We start from the raw sequence: 27298 nt of genomic DNA, 5'->3' as shown, positions 1-27298 counted from the left end.
AATTTCTGACAGTAGTGCTGGAGGCCAGGGCAATACCATCCAGAGTAGCTATGTCTTTAGATAATGAGGTTCTGAGGTGTTTAGGTCCCAGTACAATAACTTCAGTTTTGTTAGGGTTTAACAACAGAAAATTATAGGTCATCCAGGATTTTATATCTTTAATGCACGCTTGAAATTTAGCTAGCTGACTGTTTTCGTCTGGTTTGATTGACAAGTATAATTGGGTGTCATCTGCATAACAGTGAAAGTTAATTGAGTGTTTCCTAATAATATTGCCTAGAGGAAGCATATATAAGGAGAATAGAATTGGTCCAAGCACTGAGCCTTGAGGAACCCCATGGCTAACTTTAGCGTACTTGGAGGATTTATCATTAACATTAACAAATTGAGATCGATCAGAGAAATAGGACTTAAACCAGCTTAGAGCAATTCCTTTAATGCCAACCAAGTGTTCCAATCTCTGTAACAGGATTGAATGGTCAATAGTGTCAAATGCAGCACTAAGATCTAGTAAAACAAGAATGGAGACAAGTCCTTTGTCTGCAGCAGTTAAAAGGTCGTTGGTAATTTTCACCAGTGCCGTCTCTGTGCTATGATGCTTTCTAAATCCTGATTGAAAGTCATCAAATAAACTATTGCTATGTAGAAAATCACATAACTGATTAGCAACCACCTTCTCAAGGATCTTGGATAGAAAGGGAAGGTTAGATATAGATCTATAGTTTGCTAAGACCTCAGGATTGAGGGTGGGTTTTTTCAGAAGAGGTTTTATCACAGCTACTTTAAATGACTGCGGTACATAACCTGTTAATAAGGACATATTGATCATATCTAGTAATGAAGTGTTTACCACGGGTAATGCTTCTTTGAGTAATCTCGTTGGAATGGGGTCTAAGAGACAGGTAGATGGCTTAGCTGAGGATATCTTTAACATTAATTGTTGAAGGTCTATAGCATAAAAGCAGTCTAAGTATATGTCGAGACTAGTCGTTATTTCTAGCGACGCTGCGTTTAAAGGTGAACCGTTAGAAGTTGAGGGCAAAAGGTGACGGATTTTATCTCTAATTTTTTTAATTTTATCATTAAAGAAGCTCATGAAGTCATCACTACTCAGAGCTAGAGGAATAGATGGCTCAGTAGAGCTGTGGCTATCTGTCAGCCTGGCTACAGTGCTGAAAAGAAACCTTGGGTTGTTCTTGTTTTCTTCTATTAGTGATGAGTAATAGTCTGATCTGGCCTTTCTTAGGGCCTTCCTATAGGTTTTGAGACTTTCTTGCCAATCCAAACGGGATTCTTCCACTTTTGTGGAACGCCACTTACATTCGAGGTTTCGCGAGATTTGTTTTAATTTGCGAGTTTGGGAGTTATACCAAGGTGCTAATTTCCTTTGCTTCATCATCTTCTTTTTCAGGGGAGCAACGGAGTCTAAGGTCGTCCGTAGGCAAGTCGTAGCACCGTCTACAAATGTATCAATTTGAGAGGGACTGAGGTCCTCTGTTATGTTAAGGCTTGACATAGAGTCGAATGCTGTTGGAATATCTTCTTTAAATTTAGCTATAGCACTGTCAGATAGGCATCTGGTGTAGAAGCTTTTATCTAATTTAATATAGTTAGGTAGTAAGAATTCGAAAGTGATTAAAGAATGATCTGATAATACCGAATTCTGCGGAAATATTATTAAATCCTCAATTTCAATACCATATGCCAGCACAAGGTCGAGGGTGTGGTTAAAACAGTGCGTCGCCTTGTGCACACTCTGACTGAAACCGATTGAATCCAGTAATGAGTTGAAAACAGTACTAAGACTATCATTGTCAACGTCCACATGGATATTAAAATCACCTACAATAAGTACTTGGTCTGATTTAAGGACTAAACATGATAAAAACTCTGAGAATTCAGATAAAAATTCAAAATACGGACCTGGAGCCCTGTAAATAACAACGAATATAATTGGCTGTAATGTTTTCCATTTTGGATGTTGAAGATTAAGAACAAGACTTTCAAAGGAGTTATAATTTAATTTAGGTTTAGGAGTAATTAACAGGTTTGCATCAAAGATGGCTGCAACTCCCCCTCCTCGGCCTGAGCCTCTAGGAATTTGAGTATTAATATGACTGGGAGGAGTGGCTTCATTTAGACTAACATAGTCTTCATTGCCCAGCCAGGTTTCAGTAAGACAAAATAAATCCATGTTATTATCTGATATCAACTCGTTTACCAATAATGCTTTAGAAGACAGAGATCTAATATTTAGTAGTCCACATCTATTTTGTTCTATCGTTGCAGTCGTTTTAATTCCAATTAGGTTGTTAAGTATAGCGCATCTTTTGTTTACCTTTGATTTAACCGGTCTGAGTCGGGGAACAGACACCGTGCTTATTAGACTATGAGTGGGTGACTGCTCCAACGGAAGCACAGAGGGGTGCGTAGTACTGCACCCCTGATTAGTAATATCAAACTTGGGTTGTCATGGTTTATGTCTGATAAACTCGGTCAGATTAACACCCTGTGCTGATATCATTTGTCATACTGGAAGAGTTTTCTTTTGAATGATGACTGCATATTCATGTCATATATCTCAGAGTATCGGTTTGTCTAAACCCTAATGTATATCAACATTCTGCATGTATATGTTTATTAATAGCAACAGAAAAACAAAATTAGATCAACATGCACAGGTATTTTATGTAATGTAAGTATTGTAATAACACTGTCTTTCTGCAGTAAAGATGTGGCATTGTATAGATAACGCAATAAGAAACTTGTCTTTGGATAATAAACTTCATTTTGATACTTATTTTTTCAGGTTTTAAGTTTCCTACGTACAGTTGTGTTCAAAATCAACAATCAATCAACATTTATTTATATAGCACTTTACAGTCACCAACAGGTATCCAAAGTGCTTCACATCAGAAACCAAGACTAAAACACACATCATATAACATATCATACGAAAAAGAATGACATATAGAAACAATAAAATCAGAAAAGGTTACATAGAAAATAGGAGAGGGAAATAGTCACACCACTACCATGTATTAAAAGCCTTTCTAAACAGATAAGTTTTAAGTCTAGACCTAAAAAGTGCTACATCTGTAGTCGTCCGAATATCAGGGGGTAACTTGTTCCAGAGTCTCGGGGCAGCAACTGCAAAAGCCCGATCACCCCACCGTTTATACTTTGACCTTGGGACTTCTAAAACCAGCTGATTTGAGGACCGCAAGGACCGGTTGTGCTCACGCAGTGTTAAGATATCGGACAAATACTCCGGGGCCAGGCCGTTTAAGGCAATAAAATCTTGAAATCGATTCTAAAATGCACAGGGAGCCAATGTAGGGTATAGAGAACAGGAGTGATGTGTGCGCGTCTAGACGTATTTGTTAAAAAACAGCATTCTGTACAAGTTGGAGTCGTGAGATGGTGGTCTGATTCAGACCAACATAAAGAGCATTACAGTAATCCAAACTTGAACTAATAAAGGCATGAATCGCCTTTTCTAGATCATGCCTGTTAAGGAAGGGCTTAACTTTAGCCAGGAGACGAAGCTGGAAAAAACTCATTCTAACAACATTGCTGATTTGATTCATGTTGCAATCAAAAGTAACCCCCAAATTTTTGACAGCAGGCTTAAGGTATGAAGCCAGGGCTCCCAAACTCAAAGCTGGACCGTCTGGCATATCTGAAGTACTGAAGATGATACACTCAGGTTTAGCTTCATTCAAATGAAGAAAGTTTTGTGAAAGCCACAACTTAATATCATTAAGAGTCTAGTGCAACACTGTCATTCGGTTTCATAGGCAAATACATTTGTAAATCATCTGCATAACAATGAAAAGACAGGTTGTGTTTTCTTATAATAGCCCCTAAAGGCAACATATATAAGGAAAACAGGATGGGGCCAAGAATAGAACCCTGGGGTACCCCACAGGAGAGAGGAGCAGTTGACGAGGATAAGTCACCAATCATGACAGAGAAGCTTCTATTTGCCAAATAGGATCTAAACCATGTAAGTACAGAGCCTCGGATGCCTACACCATGCTCAAGGCGAGAGAGGAGGACTGCATGATCCACTGTATCAAATGCCGCCGTGAGGTCCAAAAGCACCAAAACAGCAGGATTCCCGGCATCTACAGATAAGGCAATATCATTGTGCACTTTAAGTAGTGCAGACTCAGTGCTATGAAGTGATCTGAAACCAGATTGAAATTTTTCAAAAACAAAGTTCTGTTGCAAAAAGGCTTGTAACTGTATAAAAACAACTTTTTCCAAAACCTTTGACAGAAAAGACAGATGAGAGACTGGTGTGAAATTGGACAACACTGTAGGGTCAAGATTAGGCTTCTTAAGTAGGGGCCTGACCACAGCATGTTTAAAGGCAGCTGGGACAGAACCTAAAGTAAGACTGGAATTAAAAAAAGTAAGAAGACTTAACCCAATGGTGCTGTTAAAAACCTCCTTCACTATCCTGGCAGGAACAATGTCTAAAGGACAGTTGGTCGGTTTCATGTGTTGCACTACCTCAATTAGCAATGTCAGAAAAACTGGCTTAAATTCCCCAAACACAGCAGAGTGCACAGGAGCAGCAGGCCTAGATACATTGAAGTTAGCACTGGCGTTTTGCCTGACAGATGCAACTTTGTCAGTAAAATAACAGAGAAATTTCTCACATGTACTGTTTGAAACATCTGTCGGAGCAGAGGTGCATGGATTTACAACAGAGTTTATCACATTAAATAACACTCTAATAATAGCAGTGTGATTTAAAAAACTGAATAATGCTCAAAATCCTTTGAATAGCTTTTAATTCCATATTATCAATGTATTGGGAACACTGCACATTCAATTCTAAATCAAAACATGACCAAAATTGATAAAGTTTGTGTTATACCTTTACAGAAAGTGAAGAAAAAGGAATATTAGGCTGTTCAAAAAAATAGCAGTATTTGCATTTTTCTTTACAAACTCAAACATTTACTGTATAAACTGAAAAATCTCTCAGGGTTTGCTTTACTTTGAGTCACTGCACTAATATTTAGTTTCATAACCATTATTTCTGAGAACTGCTTCACATCTGTGTTGCACAGAGTCGACCAACTTCTGGCACCTGTGAACAGGTATTCCAGCCCAGGACGATTGCACTGGAATGTCCACAATTCCTCTGCATTACTGGGTTTTGCCTCAGAAACAGCATTTTTGTCACCTATGGGATTGAGGTCTGGGGATTGGGCTGGCCACTCCATAACATCAATCTTGTTCATCTGGAACCAAGACTTTGTTCGCTTACTGGTGTGTTTTGGGTCATTGTCTTGTTGAAAGACCCATTTCAAAGGAATTTCCTCTTCAGCATAAGGCAACATGACCTCTTCAAGTATTTTGATGTATTGAAACTGATCCATGATCCCTGGTATACGATAAATAGGCCAAATACCACAGTATGAGAAACATCCATGTCCACATAACGTGATTTTTTTGCACCACCATGCTTTACTGTCTTCACAGTACTGTGGCTTGAATTAAGTGCATGGGGATTGTCGGACAAACTGTCTGCGGCCCCTAGACCCAAAAAGAACAATTTTGCCCTCATCAGTCCACAGAATGCTCCTTTGGCCAGTCAATGTGTCCTTTGGCAAATTTCAACCTTTTCATGTCTTTTTTTCAGCAATGGGACTTTGCGGGGGCGTCTAGCTGATAGCTTTGCTTCACATAGCCTTCTTCTGATCGTAACAGTACTCACAGGTAACTTTAAGTCTTCTTCGATTTTCCTGGAGCTGATAATTGGTTGAGCCTTTGCCATTTTGGCTATTCTTCGATCCATTCAAATGGTAGTTGGCTGTTTTTTCCCACATCGTTCAGGCTTTGGATGCCATTTCAAGGCATTTGAAATCATTTTGGCTGAGCAGCCTATAGTTTTTTCCACTTCTTTATATGTTTTCCCCTCTTCAATCAACTTTTTTTTTCCAAAGTCCCCTGTTCCTCAGAGCAATGACTGGATAGACCCATTTTGCTGAGTATTTCAGTGTGAAATGCACTATAACTAGCATGCACAACATTTACTTCCTTCCTTCCTTAAATATGCTATAATAAGGCCATAATTGACACGTGTCTATCACAGAATCAATCACCTCACTAAGTGAACATGACACTGCTATTATTTTGAACATGCCCCTTTCAATTACAGATTAAATTACACAGAATGAGCAGCATGCATGTCATCACTGTTGGGTCTGTTGGTTTTCTATGACTCTACAACACTTACTAGTAAATTATTTGCCATGTAGAAATATCACTTCTACCAAAAAATGTGATTTATGAGGTTAGTGATGTTGAATTGCTATTATTTTGAACACAACTGTATGTATGCATAACTGTCATTTCACCAATAAAGGCAAAATGCACAAAACTTTATCTTTAAAAACGCCACACAACACGCACGCAGCTTTAGAATGAACCAAACTTGACTTAAGTGGCCGCCTTATGTGAATAGTTAGGCAGAAATGAAGGCCTCCCCACATAGAAACCGCTTACAAAAACAACGAAATGGCCATTCTGTCTGAATATCAGGCTACCTTCTACTTTTCATTTACTGTCATATCCTTGTTTGATAGGGAATTGCTATTAAATTACACATGTTCAATTTAAAAAAAAAAAAAAAAAAAAAATTGCAATCAGTCAGGCCCAGGAAATAATGGAACTGGCTTCATAATGGAGCTGTTTCTCAGTTTCCAAATGTAGTCATTTGCTCTATTGTTCCATTTGATTTTCTGTGTGATGCATTTCCTTGAGTTTGGCTATGCAATCCACTCAATTGATCATCCAGCAAGAAAAGGAAATTGGGGGGAAAAAAACACTTTGAGCTCAAAACAGTATTCATTTGTTTTGCTGAGAACGTCTACAAAGTCTTCTGTCTCCTAAATGACAAGTGTAAAATAATTCCAGCCTGAAAAGCTCAGCTTGGCAAAGCTGAACTAAAAGAATTGTTCAGAACTCATTTGTGTCAAAAAATCTTTGATCTTTTTTTCATTGTTAAACAGGATTGTGGAATGGGTTAAGTATGAATTATAACCACTCAACCTGACTGCCCAAATCAATTTCCTCTTTTAGAAAGCAACTGTCCTCTCAGTACCTAAACAGCTTGTTCTGTTGTTGATAAATTGAGAAAAGAATGATGTGAGACGAAGACCAGGCATATCAGGCACAAATTGGTCATTGTGCTTGATATTCTGAAAACCACCATTGTATTTCAGTGTACTTCTGCTGTGGGAGATCCAATTAAGGGAACATTGGAACACTCTTGGGGCCAGACATGTGGTGGACAGGGAGCCCCATGGCCAGGCACAGGGATAATTAATGGAAGAAGCAGTGGGTAGTAGCAAAGCCCTCGCATCAAACCACTATTGGTCTATTGTGGTGGTGTTGGGGGACGTGATGCTGTTGGCCACAATGTTATTCACATCTCTGTGGCAACACTTGGGGCTGTGTTATGTCATTAATTTCTATTTTCAACGATTTTCCGGGCAGTGTTTTTCTATGGTCGGAGCTTTGCACTGTTGCTTTCCTGGTGGTGTTCATTAACTGACCTGGCACTAAACCACACCAAAATATTTACCCCGTTAAACCCCCGTCCACCCCCTCATCCTCCTCCCTTTTTTTTACAGATTTAATTGTCAGCCTCATCCATTACTCATTCAAAACAAGGCCTGTTGTAAGCACCTCTGTGCCTGCTTAGTCGTCTGTGAAGTGTTTATTTACATGTGACGGCGGTGTTCAAATTGGAATAAAGCACTGTGACATTGGTCGTCCTTCTGGTTCAACGTGGGACAAATGCTACATTAAGACCAAAAGATGGCTAGAGAGAAATGACTAGTATCATAGCCATATAGACACAATACAAATACATACATACATACATACATACATACATACAAACAACATAAAATATGTACGCCTAAAAGAAACTATACTGGCAGAGTGCAGAATAATTTCATGCCTCTTATTTGTCCATAAATATGATGATCTGTGAGTTTAAAAATACTGTATGCAGGTTACTAAAGTAACCCCAACATGTGACCTTTAATGTGAACTGAAGCCCTGAAACAGCTGCATGAAATATTCATAACTGACTATTAGAGGAATTGCTGTTTCTGGCTCAAAATTAAGTTGAAGTATATCTTAAATTGAAAAACACACTTTGATGGAGATGATTATAATTTTTTTTATTTGTCTCCCCTCAAGGTCCTTTAGTGCCAATTTCCAAGGTGCTGTATTATACATTTCACTATTTTAAATCCCCTCAACTAATTTTTCTCTCTTAACAGATGCATTCTATGATGTTGTCACTGTCGGTGCCCCTGCTGCCCATTTCCAGGGGTTCAAGTGTGGTGGTCTGCAGCGTCTCCTTAGCAGATATGAAGCAGAGAAAAAGAGGTAGGAAAAAAACACCTTGCCAACCTGGACAAAATCTTGTTTAGAGGGAGCATGCATGATTTAAAACAGGACACAGGTTTTTTATTGACAAAAAAATATGACTTGGGCATAATTGATAGTGGCAGACAAATTTGAAACTTGATTTTCCAGGCCCAAACAGTTACTTCTAGCCAATCCATGCTCAATTTGACTGGAGGAAACAGACATGTTGCAAAGGGTTTGTTGAGTCACAAGTTCCTCTGTACTGGTTCTTTTTTCCTTGCAAGCATTTTTTGTCTCCATTTTAAAAGTTGTATGTTAACTTGTCACTGAAGAGCCGCACATTTTTAACACAACTTCCCAGCTGCCAGCTGGAGCTCTCTCTTAAAAAGCACTTGAATTCAAAAACCAAATGGCAAGACCAAGTTTTTATGTAGCGAATTAGGACATTTCTCATCTGAGGTAATGACAAAAACTACGTATGTACGTACGTAAGTATGATATGTGTAGAGTGCCATAGAACAGCAATTCATAACCACTGAATACCAGATGAGTCTACAATAGGCATAGCAATAATCAATCATTATTACTGGTACATATTTCACATGGAGTGAATCCTTGCTCTGTAAAAGTCTGAGTGATGTGGATTTGCTCAGAGATATTTTGTGAGTTGGTCCCCCTTAGATTGTGTTTTATGTCGATTGTGTTCAGTCTGTGGCTGTGTACCAGCTCTCTGCTTGATTGCTTGATGGAGAAAATAAGTCTTGTGTGATTATTTTACTGACCGAATCCACTTGCTCCACAAATGAGACCACGCTATTATGATTGTGTTATACATACACAGATACAAAGATAAATGTATACGCACATATACTGACTGAAAGTGCTCTCCGGGGGAACATATCCATAGGACTTCCTCAAACCTGAGATTAGCAGTATCCTGTAAATGTTGCTGTCTTTGCCCTTTAGATGCAGGATGGAGGTATATGTCACTGGAGTTCAGTATGTGGTCACTTGAGTGATGCCAGAAGAAATAAAGGGTGATTTTTCCCAAAGCTCCCCACAGAGCACAAAGTCATTACAGACCATGCCAGATCCAATTAGTTACAGAGTTTGCAGCTCAAGAAAGAGGGGAAGAGAGGCAAGATGGAGAGGACTGAGGTGTGGCTATGAAATGGAGAAGTTGGTGGGAAAAATAGTTGGGGGCCTGTGCTGATAATAAAAAAGGACTTTTTTACGCTAAAGTGCACAAGTGAATTTGCTGAAGATGGTCAGTTTTATCTGCTAGCATGAACTATGATAAGGTTAGCATATTTTCGAGAATCCACTGAAGTGAAATCATTTTCTTTGAACGAGAGATTAGACTTCAGAAAGAATTCTCCAGGGAGACAGAGCTTTTTGTTTCATATTTGACTTAGCTAATGACTCACTGTAGCTTAAATTTTCCAATTTTCCGCCTGGCTAACTGACTACGGCCTGCTCTGAGCCTTATCCAGGTTTGACCGGGAATGCAGTCATTTCTCAGTCATCGTCAGAAATAGGAATAAACTCACTTTCTGTGTAATTTTGCAGTGTGTTCGCAGTGGCCATTGTAATGAAGGTGCAAGTTTACTTTAAATGAGGAACATTGATTATTTCATGGTTTAATTTGCTTTTATTATGCATGCACTCAACGTCTGACCAAATATTTAGCCTAGGACGTGATCAGTTTTTTTTTAGTTGTGTGTAACTGAAGTACTGTAGTCATGTGCGCAAGTCCAGTTGAGAGTAACTTAATTGCACAGAAGGTCAGCCTATCTGACCAGAGTGTAGGTATATGTGTGCATGCATACACAGACACTCACTTCTCCCAGTGTGTCTTCTCACCTTTCTACAGCAGGTTTTTGTAATCACATTTGATTAAAAAGGGGGAAACTCTGCAAGATGTGAGACTTGGCTATTCAATGTGATATTAATTCATCAAAGAGGGGATGGAAAAGGAGATTGAGGGAGGGAAAAAAAGGAAAACCTGAGCACAGAGGTGTTACCAGGAGGGCAATAAAAGAGCTATTCATCTTTGTTCCCTGGACACTAGAAGAGAGAAAGGGGGGTTCTTTCCTGATCCATTAAAAACCTGCATTGGCCAAACTTGGCAATGCCAGAGTATGCAATGTAGTTTGTCTCTCAGGATGGTCCAGGAAAGAGTTTAATCAATAACTACACTTAGTATTCCTCTGGAAACCTAGCACATGTACACACAGGGCAAGAGCATTTGTCTTTCATTAATGCATGCAGTTCCACTTAAATGGATGTTTTAAAAGTCACTGGATTTTTATCCGTTTTTAATTTAACCCTATAGACATAGCTGTGGATTTGCTGAGGTGGTCTTTCATTAACAGCCTCTTTTGAATTATTCAGCTAATCTGCATAACGATGCAACACACTTTTTTTTTTTAGACATGTTTTATGGAACCTCAACATTGCCAAGTGTATTCCTACCTATACTGATGATGTCTGTGGGTTTTTATTGCACATGTAATGTAAGAGATATACAACAGTCTGTTTTTGACTGTGTATTGTTTTTCAGTATAATGCTAGACAGGCTTGTTTGTAAGGTCAGCTGTACTTAGTTGGTGCAGAAGCTGTGCTGTACAGCTCCTCTCTCAGCATGTTTGAATTCTGTTCACTGTAACAGAGAGGGAGGATGCACTGTCATTTGGCCAGGCTTCCTGGTCAAGCAGAACTGCCGAATGACACATTTCTGGGACACAGAGTGTAGTTGAAACTACATCACGCAGTCTCTTGGGGCCAATGTTCAGACTTAATGTGACTAGCAGCATGTTGTCCAACAAAATAACTCCCAGGATTTTTGTGTGTGTGTGTGTGTGTGTGTGTGTGTGTGTGTGTGTGTGTGTGTGTGTGTGTGTGTGTGTGTGTGTGTGTGTGTGTGTGTGTGTGTGTGTGTGTGTTTCAGAGACAGTGGCTGGGACTCCATGCTCCACGGATAGCATCTTGTTAGTTCTTTGCCTGCTCTAGGTTCTGTGGGTGATGGTGCTGGCAGTAGCTTTGAGGTGTATCTGGTCCTAGATCAGGGTTTGTAGTTTGTGTCTGAACTGAGGAAAGCTTTGGCTGTTACTCTAAAAACTGATGTGAAATCAGTGCCAAGTGGAGGATTCAACAACAGATGGACTTTGGCAGTTTAAAGAAGCTGGTTTGAGATCAGATCTTTCTGCATGTATCTATAACTTACAGAATGTTTTTACTGTGGCTATGTGGCAGTGTCCTGGTGTATGAACCGTGATTACAGCGTGCTGTCTAAATAACGAAGGAGGCTCTAGCAGTCACCTAGAGTGCTGCAGGGCTCTCTGCTGACGTAGCTGCATTTTACTCCTGCTGGCTGTCAGGAACAGGCCACAAGCTCTTCATTAATTTCCTCTCCACTATTAATTAGCCGTGCGCTGGAGATGCTGGCTTAATTAGGCCGCTGGGCCCAGCGGTTTTCTCCCTCTCATTACTGTTATAACCAATTCCCATTGATCATTTAGGAAAACCAAGGAGAAGTTCATCCTCGACGCTAGTTTAAGTAATCTGTTAGTAGACTGGAGTCTTCTCTTACAGTCATGTTTACCTGATGGAGCGTTGCGCCACAACACATGGATGGGTCCTTTTTTCTGGAGATCCAGTGCTGTTTTTTTGTAAAACTTGAATTATAAGAAGACCAAGGGCGATAATTTCATGAATCAAAGTGCAGGTGCAATGTGCGGTCAAGTGCACTGTGCATATTGTGCAGAAGGAGTGGCAGCCCACCTTTGGTATTTTCATGGCTGGAAGCGTGTGGAAAACCCAGGCTGCAATGTAAATGAGGTAGGATTAAGAAAAATCCATTATCATGCATTATAAGTGAGTGTGTAGGGGTATAGCAGCAATTCTTTCTAAAAGCATTGCTCTCCCACAATGATGTACAGACGTCATGTAATGGAGTCTGGAGGAGCTTCACCTAAGAGGAATCTAATATTCCCTAACAGGAGGTGGAGAGTTGATTTTATAGTCAAACACAAATATGCCTGGCCAGGCCAGATGAGTTGAATTCAAATTTGAACATACAGTTTCCAGCATCATCCTCCATTGTTTTCTGTGCTAAATCACATCATTTGGAAATCGGAAATGGTTGCATTCAGTTTGCTTACGTGCACCATGACGTCACCGCTGCCAAACGAGAAGAAAACCATTTTCTGTGTGAACTACAAAGTACCGTAATAAATAATAATATGTAATAAATACAATAATAGTGGAGTTTTTATAACTAACTCTCAAACTTTTTTTTCTAGTCATACCACTCTTAAATTTAACCAGCACAATTATATGACCAGTCATTATTCTGCTCTACAGTTAGACATCAGGCTGTTTGTCACAGCCACAGGTCAACCTTTATTGCATGTGTCTCCACTGTGCACTGTGCTGCATAAACTGGGAAGCGGTGTTAGATCTGGCACATGAAATTGAAGTTTGACAAAGTGTTTCACACAAATTAGGATGAAAAATAAACCTGCCACCTTTAGATGGCTTTGTAGGGAGTTAATCAGCATTATCATGCAAGCTGTTTTGGCTAAGAGATACTGATAAAAACCTAATATTAAAATGTAGTCTAAATCCTGGAATTAGTGGAATATTTGGACCATTGGATACTTTTGCAATAAGATGTGTCTGCAGGTCAATAAAACATGAATAAAAAGGGTTTGTGTGTGATAAAAAATATCACAAAACACAGGTGCACCAATGCATAGTGCACTGTGACTACAAGCAGGTAGGTAGGTGTAGGTCGATGTAGGTATGCTGGTCACTATTAGCATAATGAGATGAGTCCTAATGTACTGTTTTATGTAGTTTTGTACAGTCTGCACAAATAAGCCTCTTTCATCTATGTGCAGCTCCAATTTGAGATAATTTATCTGAAATATTGAGTTTCATTTATCTTCATTTTCACATTGTGGCACAGTAAAATGGAACTTGTGCATCATTATGTTTAAAACACGCAAAAGACAACCCTCTAGATTGAAGTGTTAGTCCTTAGTTGGTCCCTTTAGAGGCAAAAAAACAACAACACCAGTTCACTTGAAATGCTCTATACTGCATGTATGGACATTAATGAGTCTCCTAGGTCCATAGACATACACATAAATATTCATAAATTGCATGCAGACTTAAAAGTTTACATAGTTGCAGAACAAATGGCCCACATTATGAATATCAATGAGCATTCATATTTGCTTGCTATTGCTGTTATAAGGACTCTGCAAACTTGTACTCAAATTACAAACTGCTATCAAACCTTTTATTTTCTAAGGATTTTCAACCTTTTTGTGATAATTACAGATAATATAGTGCTACAAGGCAAAATAATACTATTGATATCAAAATGATCTGATCAAATGGTAACATTGGCATTAACTTAAAAGAAATGCATCCAGATGTCAACATTAAACATGGCTACCATCAGACAAATGGTAAATAACAAGTTCTTCTGGGTGCCTCTTTAAACTAAAGTAAAGGATTTGTAAAGAAGGAGGCCTTTTATGAGTCCAGGTGTGCTATGAGTCAGATTGAGGCTACTTCTCATCAACATAAGACCTGGAGAGGTGGGAGGATTTTCTGCTCTTGTGTTTATTTTATTAATATATCATGCACTCTAATGACACCACAATCTCTGGCCCCATGGTTCATCACCTACATATTTAACAAAAGATAAATATTATAAGATCCACAAAGGTAGTATTTTTTGCAGGGCTGTCTTCTTGGGTTGTGCATTTGTTTGTCCACCCCCTGTTTTATTGGCACCATGTTTTAAAAACATGGCACACAGTTCTCCCAAATCACATCAGGGATGAGAAACATACCCAAGGCTTTAAATGACAATCAGATCCTTGTGTGCAACATCCACTTTGGCCTTTCATCAAGTTTGCATTCTCACATTTATTCTGTTTTACCTTTTCATGGTTTGTCGTCTTGGTAGACCCATTTGGACTGACAGCAATGCTGATGAGGCAATTAAAGTTCCTTGCCTTAGCCAGCCTTAGAGAGGATCAATTCTGTCGTCTAGCATCAGGTGGCAGGTCCCAACATTCATTATTGCCTGCATAGGCTCCCTAATGGGATTGGATTTGTACTTATGAGTCAACAGGGCTGTTATTGAATCTCAGTCGCTGAAACAATTGTCTTCCTCCACCAACTTTCTCCTTTGCCTCTTTTATGTAGTATCTGTATTGTTGCAGTCCTTCTGGATTTTTTTTCTCTTAAGTTCTGCATAATGCAATAAGATGAATGTAAGCTTGCAGGGGATGAAAAGGGTTTACAGACTTTACTTTGTTGCAGTAGATTATTAAATTATGGTCTTCTCTGTGGCTGAAATTGTAACATTTAAAGGTATGGTTTTGGAAGTGGGGATAACGCTAGTGTGCAAGTAGACATGGTGGTGTTCTGTGTGGTTGAGTATTTCACACTGTTTGCCCTGTGTCTTTCTCTCACTTAGTGATTCCTTTGATTGGCCTTGAGCTTGTGGGTGGTAGTCCTCCAGGGAGCTCATTAGTCATAATGACAAGGCCAAGATTTTAAAGTTAGCCAGTCAAAGAGGTAGTTAGTGGCTAGTACCTACTACTCCTAATTTCTTAAGGCCTTCAGATTTTCACACTTATTGAAATCAGGTAGTGCTGTTCCACACTGGGCAACTTCTAAAGAAGCACTCTTTCCCTCGCTGAAAATATTAGGAGCGCTGCAGAGAATACTGTATTATGCCAGCCCTTTGTATGTGCCCTTTTCTTCCCCTCTCTTCTTCACTATCTCTCTCTCTTATGTCAATTATGCCTTAGGATCTGGCTCTGGGGTCTGGCCTACATAGAGGCTTGCAGAGCTGACTCTAAACTAGCTGGGAGGGTTGCAAATGACTGCCTCGCTCCACGCTACATCTGATGGCAGGAAGTCAGCGGAAACTCATTGAAAGTCACTGGAACTTTACCCGAGGAGAATGTTTGATTGGAGTGATTTGCCCTGAATCTAGGAACTGACAAAAGGTGTTTTTGTCTGAGATTAAATAGCTCCCTGGAAATGAAGAAGGGATTAATTATTCATAAAGCAAAAAATGGGTTGACATTGGACTGCAGGTCCAGTTTGACAGTTCATGCCAAGTACCTGGAAAGAGTTGCTGCTGTGCATTTTTCCAGCAGCAAAAGTAAAATTAGTGCGCAATAGCACAATTTTTATAGCCAATAAAAACCTACTATTTGTGTGTTTGTCATTACTTTACCTCAACACAAAGACATTGTACATTGTAAAGTGATGATCAACAACTCTTTTTTTTTTTTTTTTTTTTTTTAATCCGATGAGAACAGAGTTGTGAAGCTTTTCTACTGTTGTCAGGTAACAATAAGAGTTATATAGAGTATATAGTTCAACTTTGTCAAGCTTCAGAGCCATACCATGTTTAATTGTATCTATGTAGTCAGGGACTGATTTACACCTGTGATACTACAAGGTATATACAATTAGATGCAATTGACTGCTGTAAAGAAAGGTTGCGTTTGTTATTCACAGCAGGGCACTCAGGCTTACAGTAGGTGTATGCCGTTGGAGTTTAGAGCTGCTACAGCTATGTGCACAAAGCAACTAGACGTGGTGCATCCCATACTCCATAACAACCAAAGGCATCAAGATAAATCAATTTCTAATAATAAAAGAAATCTGATGTGTTCAATACCAGCACTGCTATCATTTTAAAATGCTATTTTACAATAGCAGTCCTTGTTAGAGAAGCTATGAATTGTCTAACCACAAAACATATTGGCACAAGTGTAGAAAAGCATGAACATTTACTTAATTCACACCTTGCAGAGGGAAAAAAAACTAAACATGTTCTTGATCAATTATGTATGTGTAATGTTTTTGTGTCAAAATTGATCTTGGAGCAGGCCAACCAGTATATGCTGCAGTGTAGCTTGTTTCATATCAAATACTGGCTCTTCCTACTCGGCTAGTTTTGGCAAACGCCGGTGATAAGTGGACTCTAGGAAAACCAACAGCACTTATCTAAACAAACATGGGATGAGCTTCTGTCCAGTATTGTATGTCGACAAACTCATTACAAGCAAGTGTGGCCCAGTTCTTATTAAATCAGATTTGGGCCACTTTCAAATGCATTTCATGTAGCTACAGTCCATGTGCAACTGCAGCGACTGTTAAATCTGAATTTATATGTTTTTATCCTTCACCACAGCTTCAGCACTGCCTACCAGTGTATCTACTACTCCCCAGAGCACACAGCCAAAGCTCAGGAGGTACTCAGCACCGTGAGCCTCCTCCAGCCCCTCATCACAAGCTTAGCGGACCAGCTCCTCCAGGCTGCCCAGGAGCACTCTTCCCCTGGACTGAGGGATGCACTCAAGAACCTTTCTGACAAGGTGAGGCAGCCCCCAAACCCTTCACCCAGCCTCACTTCCATCTAAACTAGCCCTCTCCTCTTGGCCTGAAGCAGCTGCAACCAACTATTTTATTCTTGGAAATATAACTAAACATTGTCAGATAACATTTTAGCCTGAAAAGCGTTCTATATTAATCTTCAACTGAAGTGACAAATTCATTTAAACCCAAACCCATCCAAAAACATGTTCATTATTTGCTCAGGGGTTCTGCTTCTAATCCTATAACTAATAGTTTTCCTGGTGGAGTTGCAATCGGAGGACTCTTCAGGTCGATATATAGGCCTAAATTGACTTTGACACTCTCAAACTAAATGTTTACCCTCTCATGAGTTATCCTACAGGAGAGAATTCTTAGTACCAGCCCTGGTAATAACACACTGCTAGTTTCATTGCAACAAAACAAATGCAAAATTGATAACTTCTAAAAATAACTTTACAACTTTAAATCAAGCAGTTGCTTCACACACATGCACACCCTAAACAGACAACCTCAGGAAAAATCTATAACTCATCATAAAAACGCCAAATTAACAAAAGTGAATAGCAGCATGGAGGTTTATGGAGTTGAGGCGTTTTTATCAGTATAATTAATTAATTACATCTGGTGCTGTCAGATTGCAATCTGTTGTGGGAGAGATTGTTTTTGCCACAGTGGAATAGAGCCCAATCAGCCTGCTTAATTGGTACATTCGCTCTGTCACCACTTACTCTCATCCTTGATTAGACACACACACATTGGCCAAGTAAACCCCTGGCCTGGTCAGCACAAGCAGGGCTGCTCTCTGATTAAAATCTCAAGCTGTGTGCGTGCGTGCGTGCGTGCGTGCGTGCGTGCGTGCGTGCGTGCGTGCGTGCGTGCGTGCGTGCGTGCGGTTGAGAGTGTGAAAGTGTGTTTCTGTGTGTTTACGTAAAAGCTGATGTTTAAGTAACATCATTCTCTTTAAGCCCCAAAGACTCCAATCATGATCAACATCACCAATTTGTCTTTCAGTATTTCCTCTCTCCTATCTGGTCATCTATCTCAAAAATCAGCTTTTTTTTACATACAGACTCGTGCTCACTTGTTCAAGTATGTTCACACCTGTGCCCACACAAATAAGAAAGTTGTATTCATATAGCCTAAAATCACAAATGTCCCTTAAAAAGACTTAAAGGAATAGTTTGACAATTTGAGAAGTGTGTTCATTTTTTTATTTCTTACTGAGAGTTAAATGAGAAGATAAATACCTCTAAATATAAGTCTAAAGCCAGCAGTCAGTTTGCTTAGCATAAAGACTGGAACTAAGGGGACACAGCTATTCTGTTCAAAGGTAACAAAATCCACACCAACACCTCTAAAGCTTGGTCAATCTTCGCATCAGAATGTAATATTTCCCAAGATATTGAACAATTTCTTTTAACAATACAACAACTTTACAACACACTAGAGCTGCAATGATTAGTCAATTAATTGATTAGTTGGTCGGTGGAAAATTTATCTGCAACAATTTAGAAAATTTGTTTATCGTTTTAGTCATTCTTCGAACAAAAATGTAAAATATTTCCTGGTCCCAGCTTCTTAAGTGTTAAAACATCTCCAGAGAAAATCAGGGCGATGTAAGGGCCTTTTTTTTTTTATCAAGTACCTGCTGGCTCTGAGTTGTTCCTTCTCGGTTCAGACCACCTGACTCGAGGCTTAATGCAATATTTCACTCCAGAATACTCCTGGGCACATTCTGATTAACGTTGGACACGGCAGACGCGCCGTTGCTTCTCTATATATGGCTATGATTCTGTTGATGATGATAATAATTTCACTCTGATGATAATCACAGTGAAAAGGCAATTGCAACGCATCTCCCCTCCCTCCAGCTGTGTCCTAGGACAAGTTATATGTCTCCGCTGTAAGAGTTACCTGGGAAGAGCTGTGGTTTGATCGTCTATGCATGATTATGTTAGATTATATGGTGTATAGAGGTCATATACGCAATAGTGAGTAAGTGTCCTCGCAGCCAAGTGCTGTTGGAATCTGACCAGCTCTATCCATTCAGCCTCCCTTCACCTCTCAAGGGAAGTTACATTGGTGGAAAAAGCTCTATTTTTAACTCAGCCAAAACCTGCTTCAACATCCTTCAGGGTAAAACCATTCGGGGTGAATAGATTCCTATGGTTTTCTTCTTTTTTAGATCAAACGCAACTTCTTTTTTCGCAATAGGAGTCCACAGAGGCACTTTCTGACTTGCACTTCTGCTCAGTCATAATCATATCAGCAGATGTATTGAAGAAAGAGTAGCAACAGAATTCTTCCCGAGGGATTTTGAGCGTTTCAGATCTCTAAAACAGGTAGGTGTGGAAGAGCTACACTAGGAGTAGCTTTTGCGCGTGGAGAAGCAAATTTGCTTTGGTTTAGCCTTGGAAAGAGAAAGACGCTGCAAAGCTTTCCTCCTTTGCCCAAAGGAGTATACCTCTGATATTTTGCTTTGAACACAGTATCTATATGGATCCTGCAGTACAGTGTATCATTAAAATGTTTTCTGTATGTCGCTGTAGATCCTAATCTAGACCTAGAGGATACAAGCCTAGGTAGTGGCTGAATGTTCAGGAATGTGACTAAATGATTATTTGGTTGTAATGTAATGCAGGGGTCTTCAATGTTTTTTAGGCCAAGGACCCCTCAGTTGAAAAAGAGATGGAGCAGGGACCCCTTACTACATACTTGTATAAAATATGAATGTAAAATATAAATGGCATATTACACTGGGCCTACAATAACATGTAGGGCGGCATAAAGCCTTCACACATACCTTTTTATGGGGCATACAATACTATAGTATCAAAATAATAATTGTTGACATAATCATATATTTATACATCATGTTTTAATGTTAGATTGTGGCACAGTGAATCCTTAAGCTTAACTGTATCTGTGGATGGCTACCTATAGACACGTAAGCATATCATCAATGTCAAAAATTTGGTGGCCCCCCTGCAGCAACTCTGAGGACCCCCTTGGGGTCCCGGACCCCCTGTTGAATATCTCTGATGTAATGTATTCCCTTTTATCCACAACAAAGAAGCATGGATGGCATTAATAAGAAAATAACTAAAAGTTAATAAAAAGTTACCATACGAGCACTGGCGTAGTCAAATACATGACTTCTGTGACCTTGTGATTAAGAAGTGCAAATAAGATCCAGATTGTTTTAAATACAGTGTGTATCTTTGTTCACTCATCCCAGGAAAGAAAATGAATAATACATGTTTCATAGATTGCAAATTAACATTGAGGTCAGATAAGCAGAGTTCAATTTGAATATGAATTTACATTTTGAATTCCCAGTTCCTGTTAAGTGTTTTGGTTACTAAATCAAGCATGGCTCCTTTTTTAAAGTTTTTTTTTGTTTGTTTTAAAATGATGTTTACTTCTTTGTGTACGATTGTGCGCGTCACAGAATAGTACTCCAGCAGAAGTGCTTGTTCCCAGGCAGTTACACACGCAGTCTCATCCAAGAGTTCCGCTCTCACATCATTGACTTACAGTAATGGAACTCATTTGGATTCATGCTAGGCAATTAAAATGGATATAAAGTGTAGTCATCATTTGCTTTCTCTGCTAAAACATTCATCAAATGGCCCATTCTTTGTGGATTACAGTCTTCATATTTTTTAAATCAAAAGAAGAACAGTTAAACCAGACTCAGATGGGTGAGTAATTGTGTTTTGTTTTTTTATAATAATAATAATAATAATCACAGTTTTCTACTTCTTTGTTTGCCATCTCCTCAAATTCTACCAGTCTCTACAAGCTCACTGTTCAGTCTACATCTGGGTGGGGGGTTGTGTGGCAAATATACGTATATAAAGGCCTTGCAGGTTTATGGAGGGCTTGGCTCGTGTTTTGTTAGACTGTATTTTGCTGTGGTAATAAAAATGCTTATTGCAGTGCTAACTCAATTACTCTTGAGAGCCCTTTTCATTTTTTACGCTGTGGCGGCAGCGAGCGCGTGGCTGCTTGGTACCGGGATCATCATCAACTTACAGTAGCTGTTGAATTTGAGATCAAAAGAGGTGTGCTCCTCGGAGAAGCAGGCTGGAGGAGGAGTAATTGAATTGTTTGTTGTTTGTTGCTGTTTTTCTTGCTCACCGACTGTGCTGCAGTAATGGAGAGCAGCTACTTTATGTTGGAGGAGAGTGTTCATTTTCCTTGTTTCTCTTCACTTTCTCTGTAAATAGTTACCCACTTCCAAGCTCACTTCCATCTGTATTTTCTTCCACCCCCTGTGTGACAATCTCTCTGTCTCTTTTGCTTTTTTAGCAGTTACATTTTAATTTGTTGTGCCCCCGCACAATAACTTTCAGTATCTGTCTTTTTTTCCAATCTCTCATTCTCTCTCTTTTTCCCGCAGACAGAACAATTTGTTCACACGCTTAAGGATGAATTGGTCAAGAGTGCACTACTGGCACTGCATGCAGCGCAGCCCGGATACATTTCCAAGAACCAGAAGCAAACCCCGGTGCAGGGAGGCCAACACCAAGGCCACATCCACCAGGGCAGTGACCAGAATCAGAGCCCAGTCCAGGGACTTCCAGGCCACAGTCCAGCCACGTCCATCACTGACAGCACAGCAGTGTGTAATAACGTGGAAGGATCCCAAACCACAAATAGAGGCGAAGGTGGGCCGCTGAAGCACCAAGACTCCATACCACACCATAAAGAGTATGACGAGGAGGAATGGGTGAGTGTGACTACTTTTCCCAAGTCATTGAGAATTCTTCCAAAGCTGTGACTTGTTAGTTTATTTTTTGATTTTTAAGTACAATGTGACAAATGTGTCATTTTAAGTGCTGCACCGCATGGTAGAGCACATTTAAGGAGATAAAATATTACTCTAATTACAGATAAAGATTTTTATGGCATATGATGATATACCAACCATTATTCATTTTTAATGAGAGTGTTTTCTAAAAGGAGTTTCAAAATTTGATCCTCACAAAGTCACTGCAGAAGATTACTTTGTGGTATCCTTGTCACTTAATCTCACGTCATGCTGCTGCTTTTCATTGAAGTGTGTGTGACTGTTGGTTTGTTTGTTTGTGAGGATGCCATCTGCCTCACTGGCAGCAGGAGTTTGTCATCATTTCTGCACACCCATGACTAATTATCGCTCAAAATATTCCACACCATTATATTATGGTTAAAACCATATTTTTGAAGCACAAGAGATCAAAAATCACACAATCACTTACAATACAGACACACACACACACACACACACACACACACACACACACACACACACACTTACTTGGATTGTCATGTTTTTACAAACTCACAAAGTGAAAGTATCTATATGTCCGTAAAAGGCTGAAGTTCAGAAAAAAGCACAAGAAAGCTGGAAACAATTGAAACGCTTATCCAGACTGCTATTTCCTTTTGACCTTTTGGACACAGAGCCAGTTAAGACTGGACAGGTAAACACCTTTATTGTTTGTTTTTGGTTTTGGTTTTAGCTGCTTCAACAGTTTCTGTTTCAGTTTTGTTTTTTACACATTTTGGTTTTCCTCAATTTCACTATCTCCAATAGAGTGAGAAAAATCTTATCGATGAGGCTGATCTGACTGCTGATTTTGTATTCGGCTCTTTTAGGACAGGGTGTGGGCCAACGTTGCCAAATGTCTCAACTGTGTAATCGCCATGGTGGACAAACTCCAGGAAGAAGACAACAACAAGCAGGAGCCAGTCCCTGAGCAGCAGCTCGCTGATGTCATCACCTCACACAACCCGGGTAAATAACTAGCGCAATCAGTGAAAGTCAGCCAATTGAATTGTTATTTCTTAAATTTGAATATATGAGATCTTAATTTCAATATAAACATGGTTATCTGGTTCAGTTTTCTTTTTTTGTCATAGTTTAGGTAAATTTCTTAAGCAGCAGCAACAACCCAAAACCAACCTAATGCTTATGATTAATCAAATATACTTAATTTAAATTAACCTTTTGGATAAAGACCTATTCTAGATAACCCTTTGCTTCCTTCCTAGTAAGAAATCCAAACACCTTTTTGGAGCTCATGTCCAAATTATGCAGAATAAAATATCCTACGAAAGCATTAACAGGTGGCACAACAAGGTGCTTGTGCATGATTGGTTCCCACGTTTTTATTAGATGTCTTTGTATACAGTAGTTAAATTTAAGATATCAAATTAAGCTGTTTGATATCTGCATACAACCATCTGTGTGTAAAAAGACTTACTCAGTGATGATTTAGACATCAAAAGTTTCATCTCATTTTTCAGTAAAAGTCAAAACCATAAAAAAATACAAAACTTAAGAACTTTTGAATATATTAAATAGATATAGTTTGTATTTGATTCCTGTTTATTGAAAACAGATCTGTTGTTTTTTTCTCTTCAGTTTAACAGATCAGTCTGTAACTTATCCATCATATAACTGTTAAGTTTTGTATCGTGATTTGCTTAATATTTTCCGTTCATGTCACAAAACGGCAGCTTATTTTATCTTAAGAAGAGCTTTTATGCCAACAAATATATTAATAAATTAAATCAAATATATTTCCACTGTGAGGGAAATAACACAGAACAGTCAATGTTTTTCAGTGTATCTACAGCCTGAGTGAGACAAGACTTTGGTCCAACTTCCCTGCTCCCTGTTGTTTAAGCATTAGTAAACTTAAATTGTTGCCAGCGAAGTGGATGAAAGCAATATTTGATATGCAGAGCCATTCACTGTTGACCGCAAGCTGCCCAGTCTTCCCTTACGTCCAATGAAATCCTGCCTCAAGCTTGTGTCCAGTCAAGTGCCCAGCCTTTTACAACTGCCAACTGGCACACAGAGCGGCGGCGGCATTAGTCAGACCAAGCGACAAGGACTGTGTGTGTGTGTGTGTGTGTGTGTGTGTGTGTGTGTGTGTGTGTGTGTGTGTGTGTGTGTGTGTGTGTGTGTTTCTACATGTGTCTATCTTTCTGAATGAGTTGGCAGGTAACAACAAGGCCATCCGCCCGGTGTTCAGTCTAAAATAGAAGCTCCAGCCCCCCCGAGCACCTTTATTAAGATGCTGAACAGGCTCAGAGCAAGTGGTCATCTGCCTGTCTAAATAAAAACATGGACAGAATAATGACAGGGGCTTTATCTCTTGCTGAGACCAGTGAAGCCTGGGCTTTTGATGACAAGGCGTTGGGGGTGGGGGGGGGGGGGTTGATGTTTGGACAGGTGGGCTCGCAAAGAGATGACAGCTGGCGTTCTGTTTCCTCCTTCTCTGTGCAGAGGCGGTATTTGTAGAATGAGATAAGACATGATTTTTCTGACAAGGCAAGGCTGATTTGCTATACCTTATTGGTGGTATCCAACTGTGCTTGTGTGTGTCTACGTGTCAACATTGATGCCCCCACTTCCCCCTAAGAACTTTTCAATATGTTGAAGTTAAACCGAATGCATGTTGGGAAAACTAGTTTTGCACATTGCTTACCCAACAGTGCCCCCTTTTGGCTAGTGAGATCATCAGAAACTTGTTTTGTATGGAGGAAATGCGTCTAAGACCCCATAAAAATTCAGTGTATTATGACAATTTGTTTATAGTTTATAGTGAATACCTGGGATTCCTAACCAGGGGTACTTGTACTTTAGGAGCTACTTCTGCAGTTGTCAGGGCATAAATAGAAAGCTCAACTAAATAACTCAACCAAACCCAAATAACTCACCTGCTTGTGATTTGATTGTATGATATATCCATATATTTGTGTTCAGTAGGAAGATGTGCAAATAGGATTACAAATTGGTGTGAGGCTGATCTTTAATCATTTACAAACATCAGTAAGCTGCCCATCAACCTGAGTCAGTTGTAACACATCAACAATACATATTGCAATGTAATGTTGGGAAACTAGTTAGCATTGAGGGAAGCCAAAATAGCTAGCTAATAATTGTTCGCTAAAAGTAATAACTAAACCGTTTCTCCAGCCCTGCCACAACCAAGCACTTGGCATACTGTCAATGGACCACAATCATTGACTTTCACTTTGGAGTAATCTTTCTCTGCATTATGTTTCACTCCAACATCCTGTTCCAACAGGAATTACACCACATTAAGGGAGTAAAAAGGCAATTTTGTCATGTCTCTAATGACCTACTGTACAGTGTGAGGTGTCTTTTAGGCATTTGGGCAGTAAATTTAAGGAGCCCTTTTTTCTTGATGATGCAACGACCAAGATGCAAGCAGCCCTCAGTTTGCTATTTTCCTGACCTTGAAATTAGTTTTGCGCAGTGCAGGGTGTAGGTGCACAGGTGGGAGATTGATTCATGAGGCAGTAGAAAGCAAGTTGTCTGTATTTTGGTCAACATTGACTTTTAGACAATGTGCAAAATCATTCCGTTGCAATGTGGTGACTTTATCAAAGGAAACAAACTAAATACTTTGGGCAAATGTGCAGAAATAACTGAATAATGCTTAAAATGTAAAACTACTTTAACTCAACACCTTCCAACTAGGAGACGCATTTAAATCAGCATCAAAAAAATTACAGTTAATGGGCGCTCGGATAGCTTAGTTGGTAGAGCGGGCACCCATATATAGAGGTTTACTCCTCGACGCAGCGGGCCAGGGTTTGACTCCGACCTGCGGCCCTTTGCTGCATGTCATTCCCCCTCTCTCTCCCCTTTCATGTCTTCAGTTGTCTTGTCAATAAAGGCCTAAAAATGCCCAAAAACAATCTTTAAAAAAGAAGAAATTATGATAAATGTCGTTAAAGCATGAACATCATTAAAGCAGTCTGCGTGAAAATAAATGGGTGATTCTTACAGTATTTGTTGTAAACAGCTGTGTAATACTGTATGAAATCCTTCTTCTTCGGTTCCTAAATTCTCTGCAGCCATCTGATTGCAGCAGGACAGATACGTTGATAAATCTGCAGCCTGTGATTTGAGAAGTGCCTGCCACAGTGTGGTCCCATTACACACAGCTGTTCACTGTGTTTATCTTGATTAAATTACATGCAAAAACAACACCAGGCTGTTAAAAAACCACAAACACCTGTACACACATCAGCTTGGTTGGTTGTAACTATTTATTTTGTGTGTTTATGCGGGAGACATCAGATTACTGGGGCTCATTAATTCTGTTCATCATTGCCGCCTTTCCAACTTTTTTTGACAAACATGGTGTTTGACTTTTTTTTTCTTGAAATATATTATGATGCAAATGCTGGTGTGTCACATCAATTACGGTATGATGTGAATGTTTAGGACGTAATGTAGTGTAGAATTATGACTTAAATAGCGTCAGGTTGATGCAATCACATTAACAGCTTCAACACACTATTTGTTAAAATTAATGATATCGTCAGCATACTCATTAACTGTTAAGAAACTCCACACCATCTGCTTTTGGCTGCAGATTTGTGGTGGTGTGTGTGTTTACGTCGTGCCACAAGCCAGACAACTATCATTTCCTCGGAGAGCGTAGAGCTATTGTTTAATACCATACTTAACTGATTTCCACAGCTTTTGCAGAGCTATGAGACAAGTGATGTGACTGGTTGAGAGTGTTTTTATTGCGGTTATTCGTTATTATCACCACACCCACCAATCTATATTTCTAATCCAACCAGCCCTTTACACTTTGCACTGCTGCACTTCCCTAAAGGCCTAAGGCCATGTTTAATATGTTATGTAGGTTTTTCAAGTTAACAGCTGGCCAATTCTTTCCTTTAAACAGCTTGAAATGTTTGTATGCGTTTGATGTTTTTCTTACCGGTAGTTACTCCCCATTTTCAAGGAAACATCAATGGCTAAACCGGTTTCACCTCACAGATAAACTGCATGTTGTTTCTGGCTGAGAACACAAGCGTTAAGACCTATTTTAATCTACAACCACATCAACTCTGTGTACACCTACCCCTTTTTATCTCATATTTCTCCGCAGGTGACTGGAGGGAGCAGCTGCGTCCTCTGGTGACCAGGTTAAAGGAGTGTGTGATGGAGGTGGTGGAGAAGGCAAAGAGAGCCATGACTTTTGTGCTCCTGCAGGAGGCAGCCTGCAGCATTCCACAGGGCTTCCTCCTCCAACAGAGGCGAGATGTGGTCTTCAGTCAAGCAGTAGGTAGCCATACTGAGATAATAAACAACTATATAACTAAACTAACTGTAAATGTAGTTAGTTTATCTGACCCTAGTTAATGTTTAATTGTATATGCCCGATGTTCACAAAACTAACAATCCTTCACTTCGTAAATTCAAATTTTAAAGAAATACTTAATTTTAATTTAATTAATTTTAGCCAATTGAACTGTAAAGTAATCTAATTGTCTGTCCTTTGTGATCAGAAATGCAACGCACTCATTGCCATGCTGAACTTGTGCCTAGCTTGTTCAAACAACCCAAAGAAATGTTTAACAAATGTCCACATACGCTCAAACTCAAGCCCTCAAGTCTTGGCAGCGTTATATTTTT

General features: G+C 39.5%; 1 protein-coding gene across 6 annotated transcripts in view; it reads left to right on the top strand.

Annotated features, from left to right (window-relative positions):
• The window catches only part of inpp4b (inositol polyphosphate-4-phosphatase type II B), a 165680-nt gene that overhangs the window by 117069 nt on the left and 21313 nt on the right, over window positions 1-27298 (top strand). For all 6 annotated transcript variants that reach the window (XM_028600625.1, XM_028600617.1, XM_028600608.1 and 3 more), the window contains 5 exons: window positions 8319-8427; window positions 16649-16832; window positions 21239-21568; window positions 22480-22618; window positions 26772-26944. In XM_028600625.1, the coding sequence (XP_028456426.1) occupies window positions 8319-8427; window positions 16649-16832; window positions 21239-21568; window positions 22480-22618; window positions 26772-26944 (935 nt within the window). The remainder of the gene's footprint in view (window positions 1-8318; window positions 8428-16648; window positions 16833-21238; window positions 21569-22479; window positions 22619-26771; window positions 26945-27298) is intronic.

This window comes from Perca flavescens, chromosome 2, assembly GCF_004354835.1.
Source record: "Perca flavescens isolate YP-PL-M2 chromosome 2, PFLA_1.0, whole genome shotgun sequence".
Lineage (NCBI taxonomy): Eukaryota > Metazoa > Chordata > Actinopteri > Perciformes > Percidae > Perca > Perca flavescens.
The sequence above is the reverse complement of the archived record's forward strand: the minus strand, read 5'-3'. Positions and strand labels throughout refer to the sequence as shown.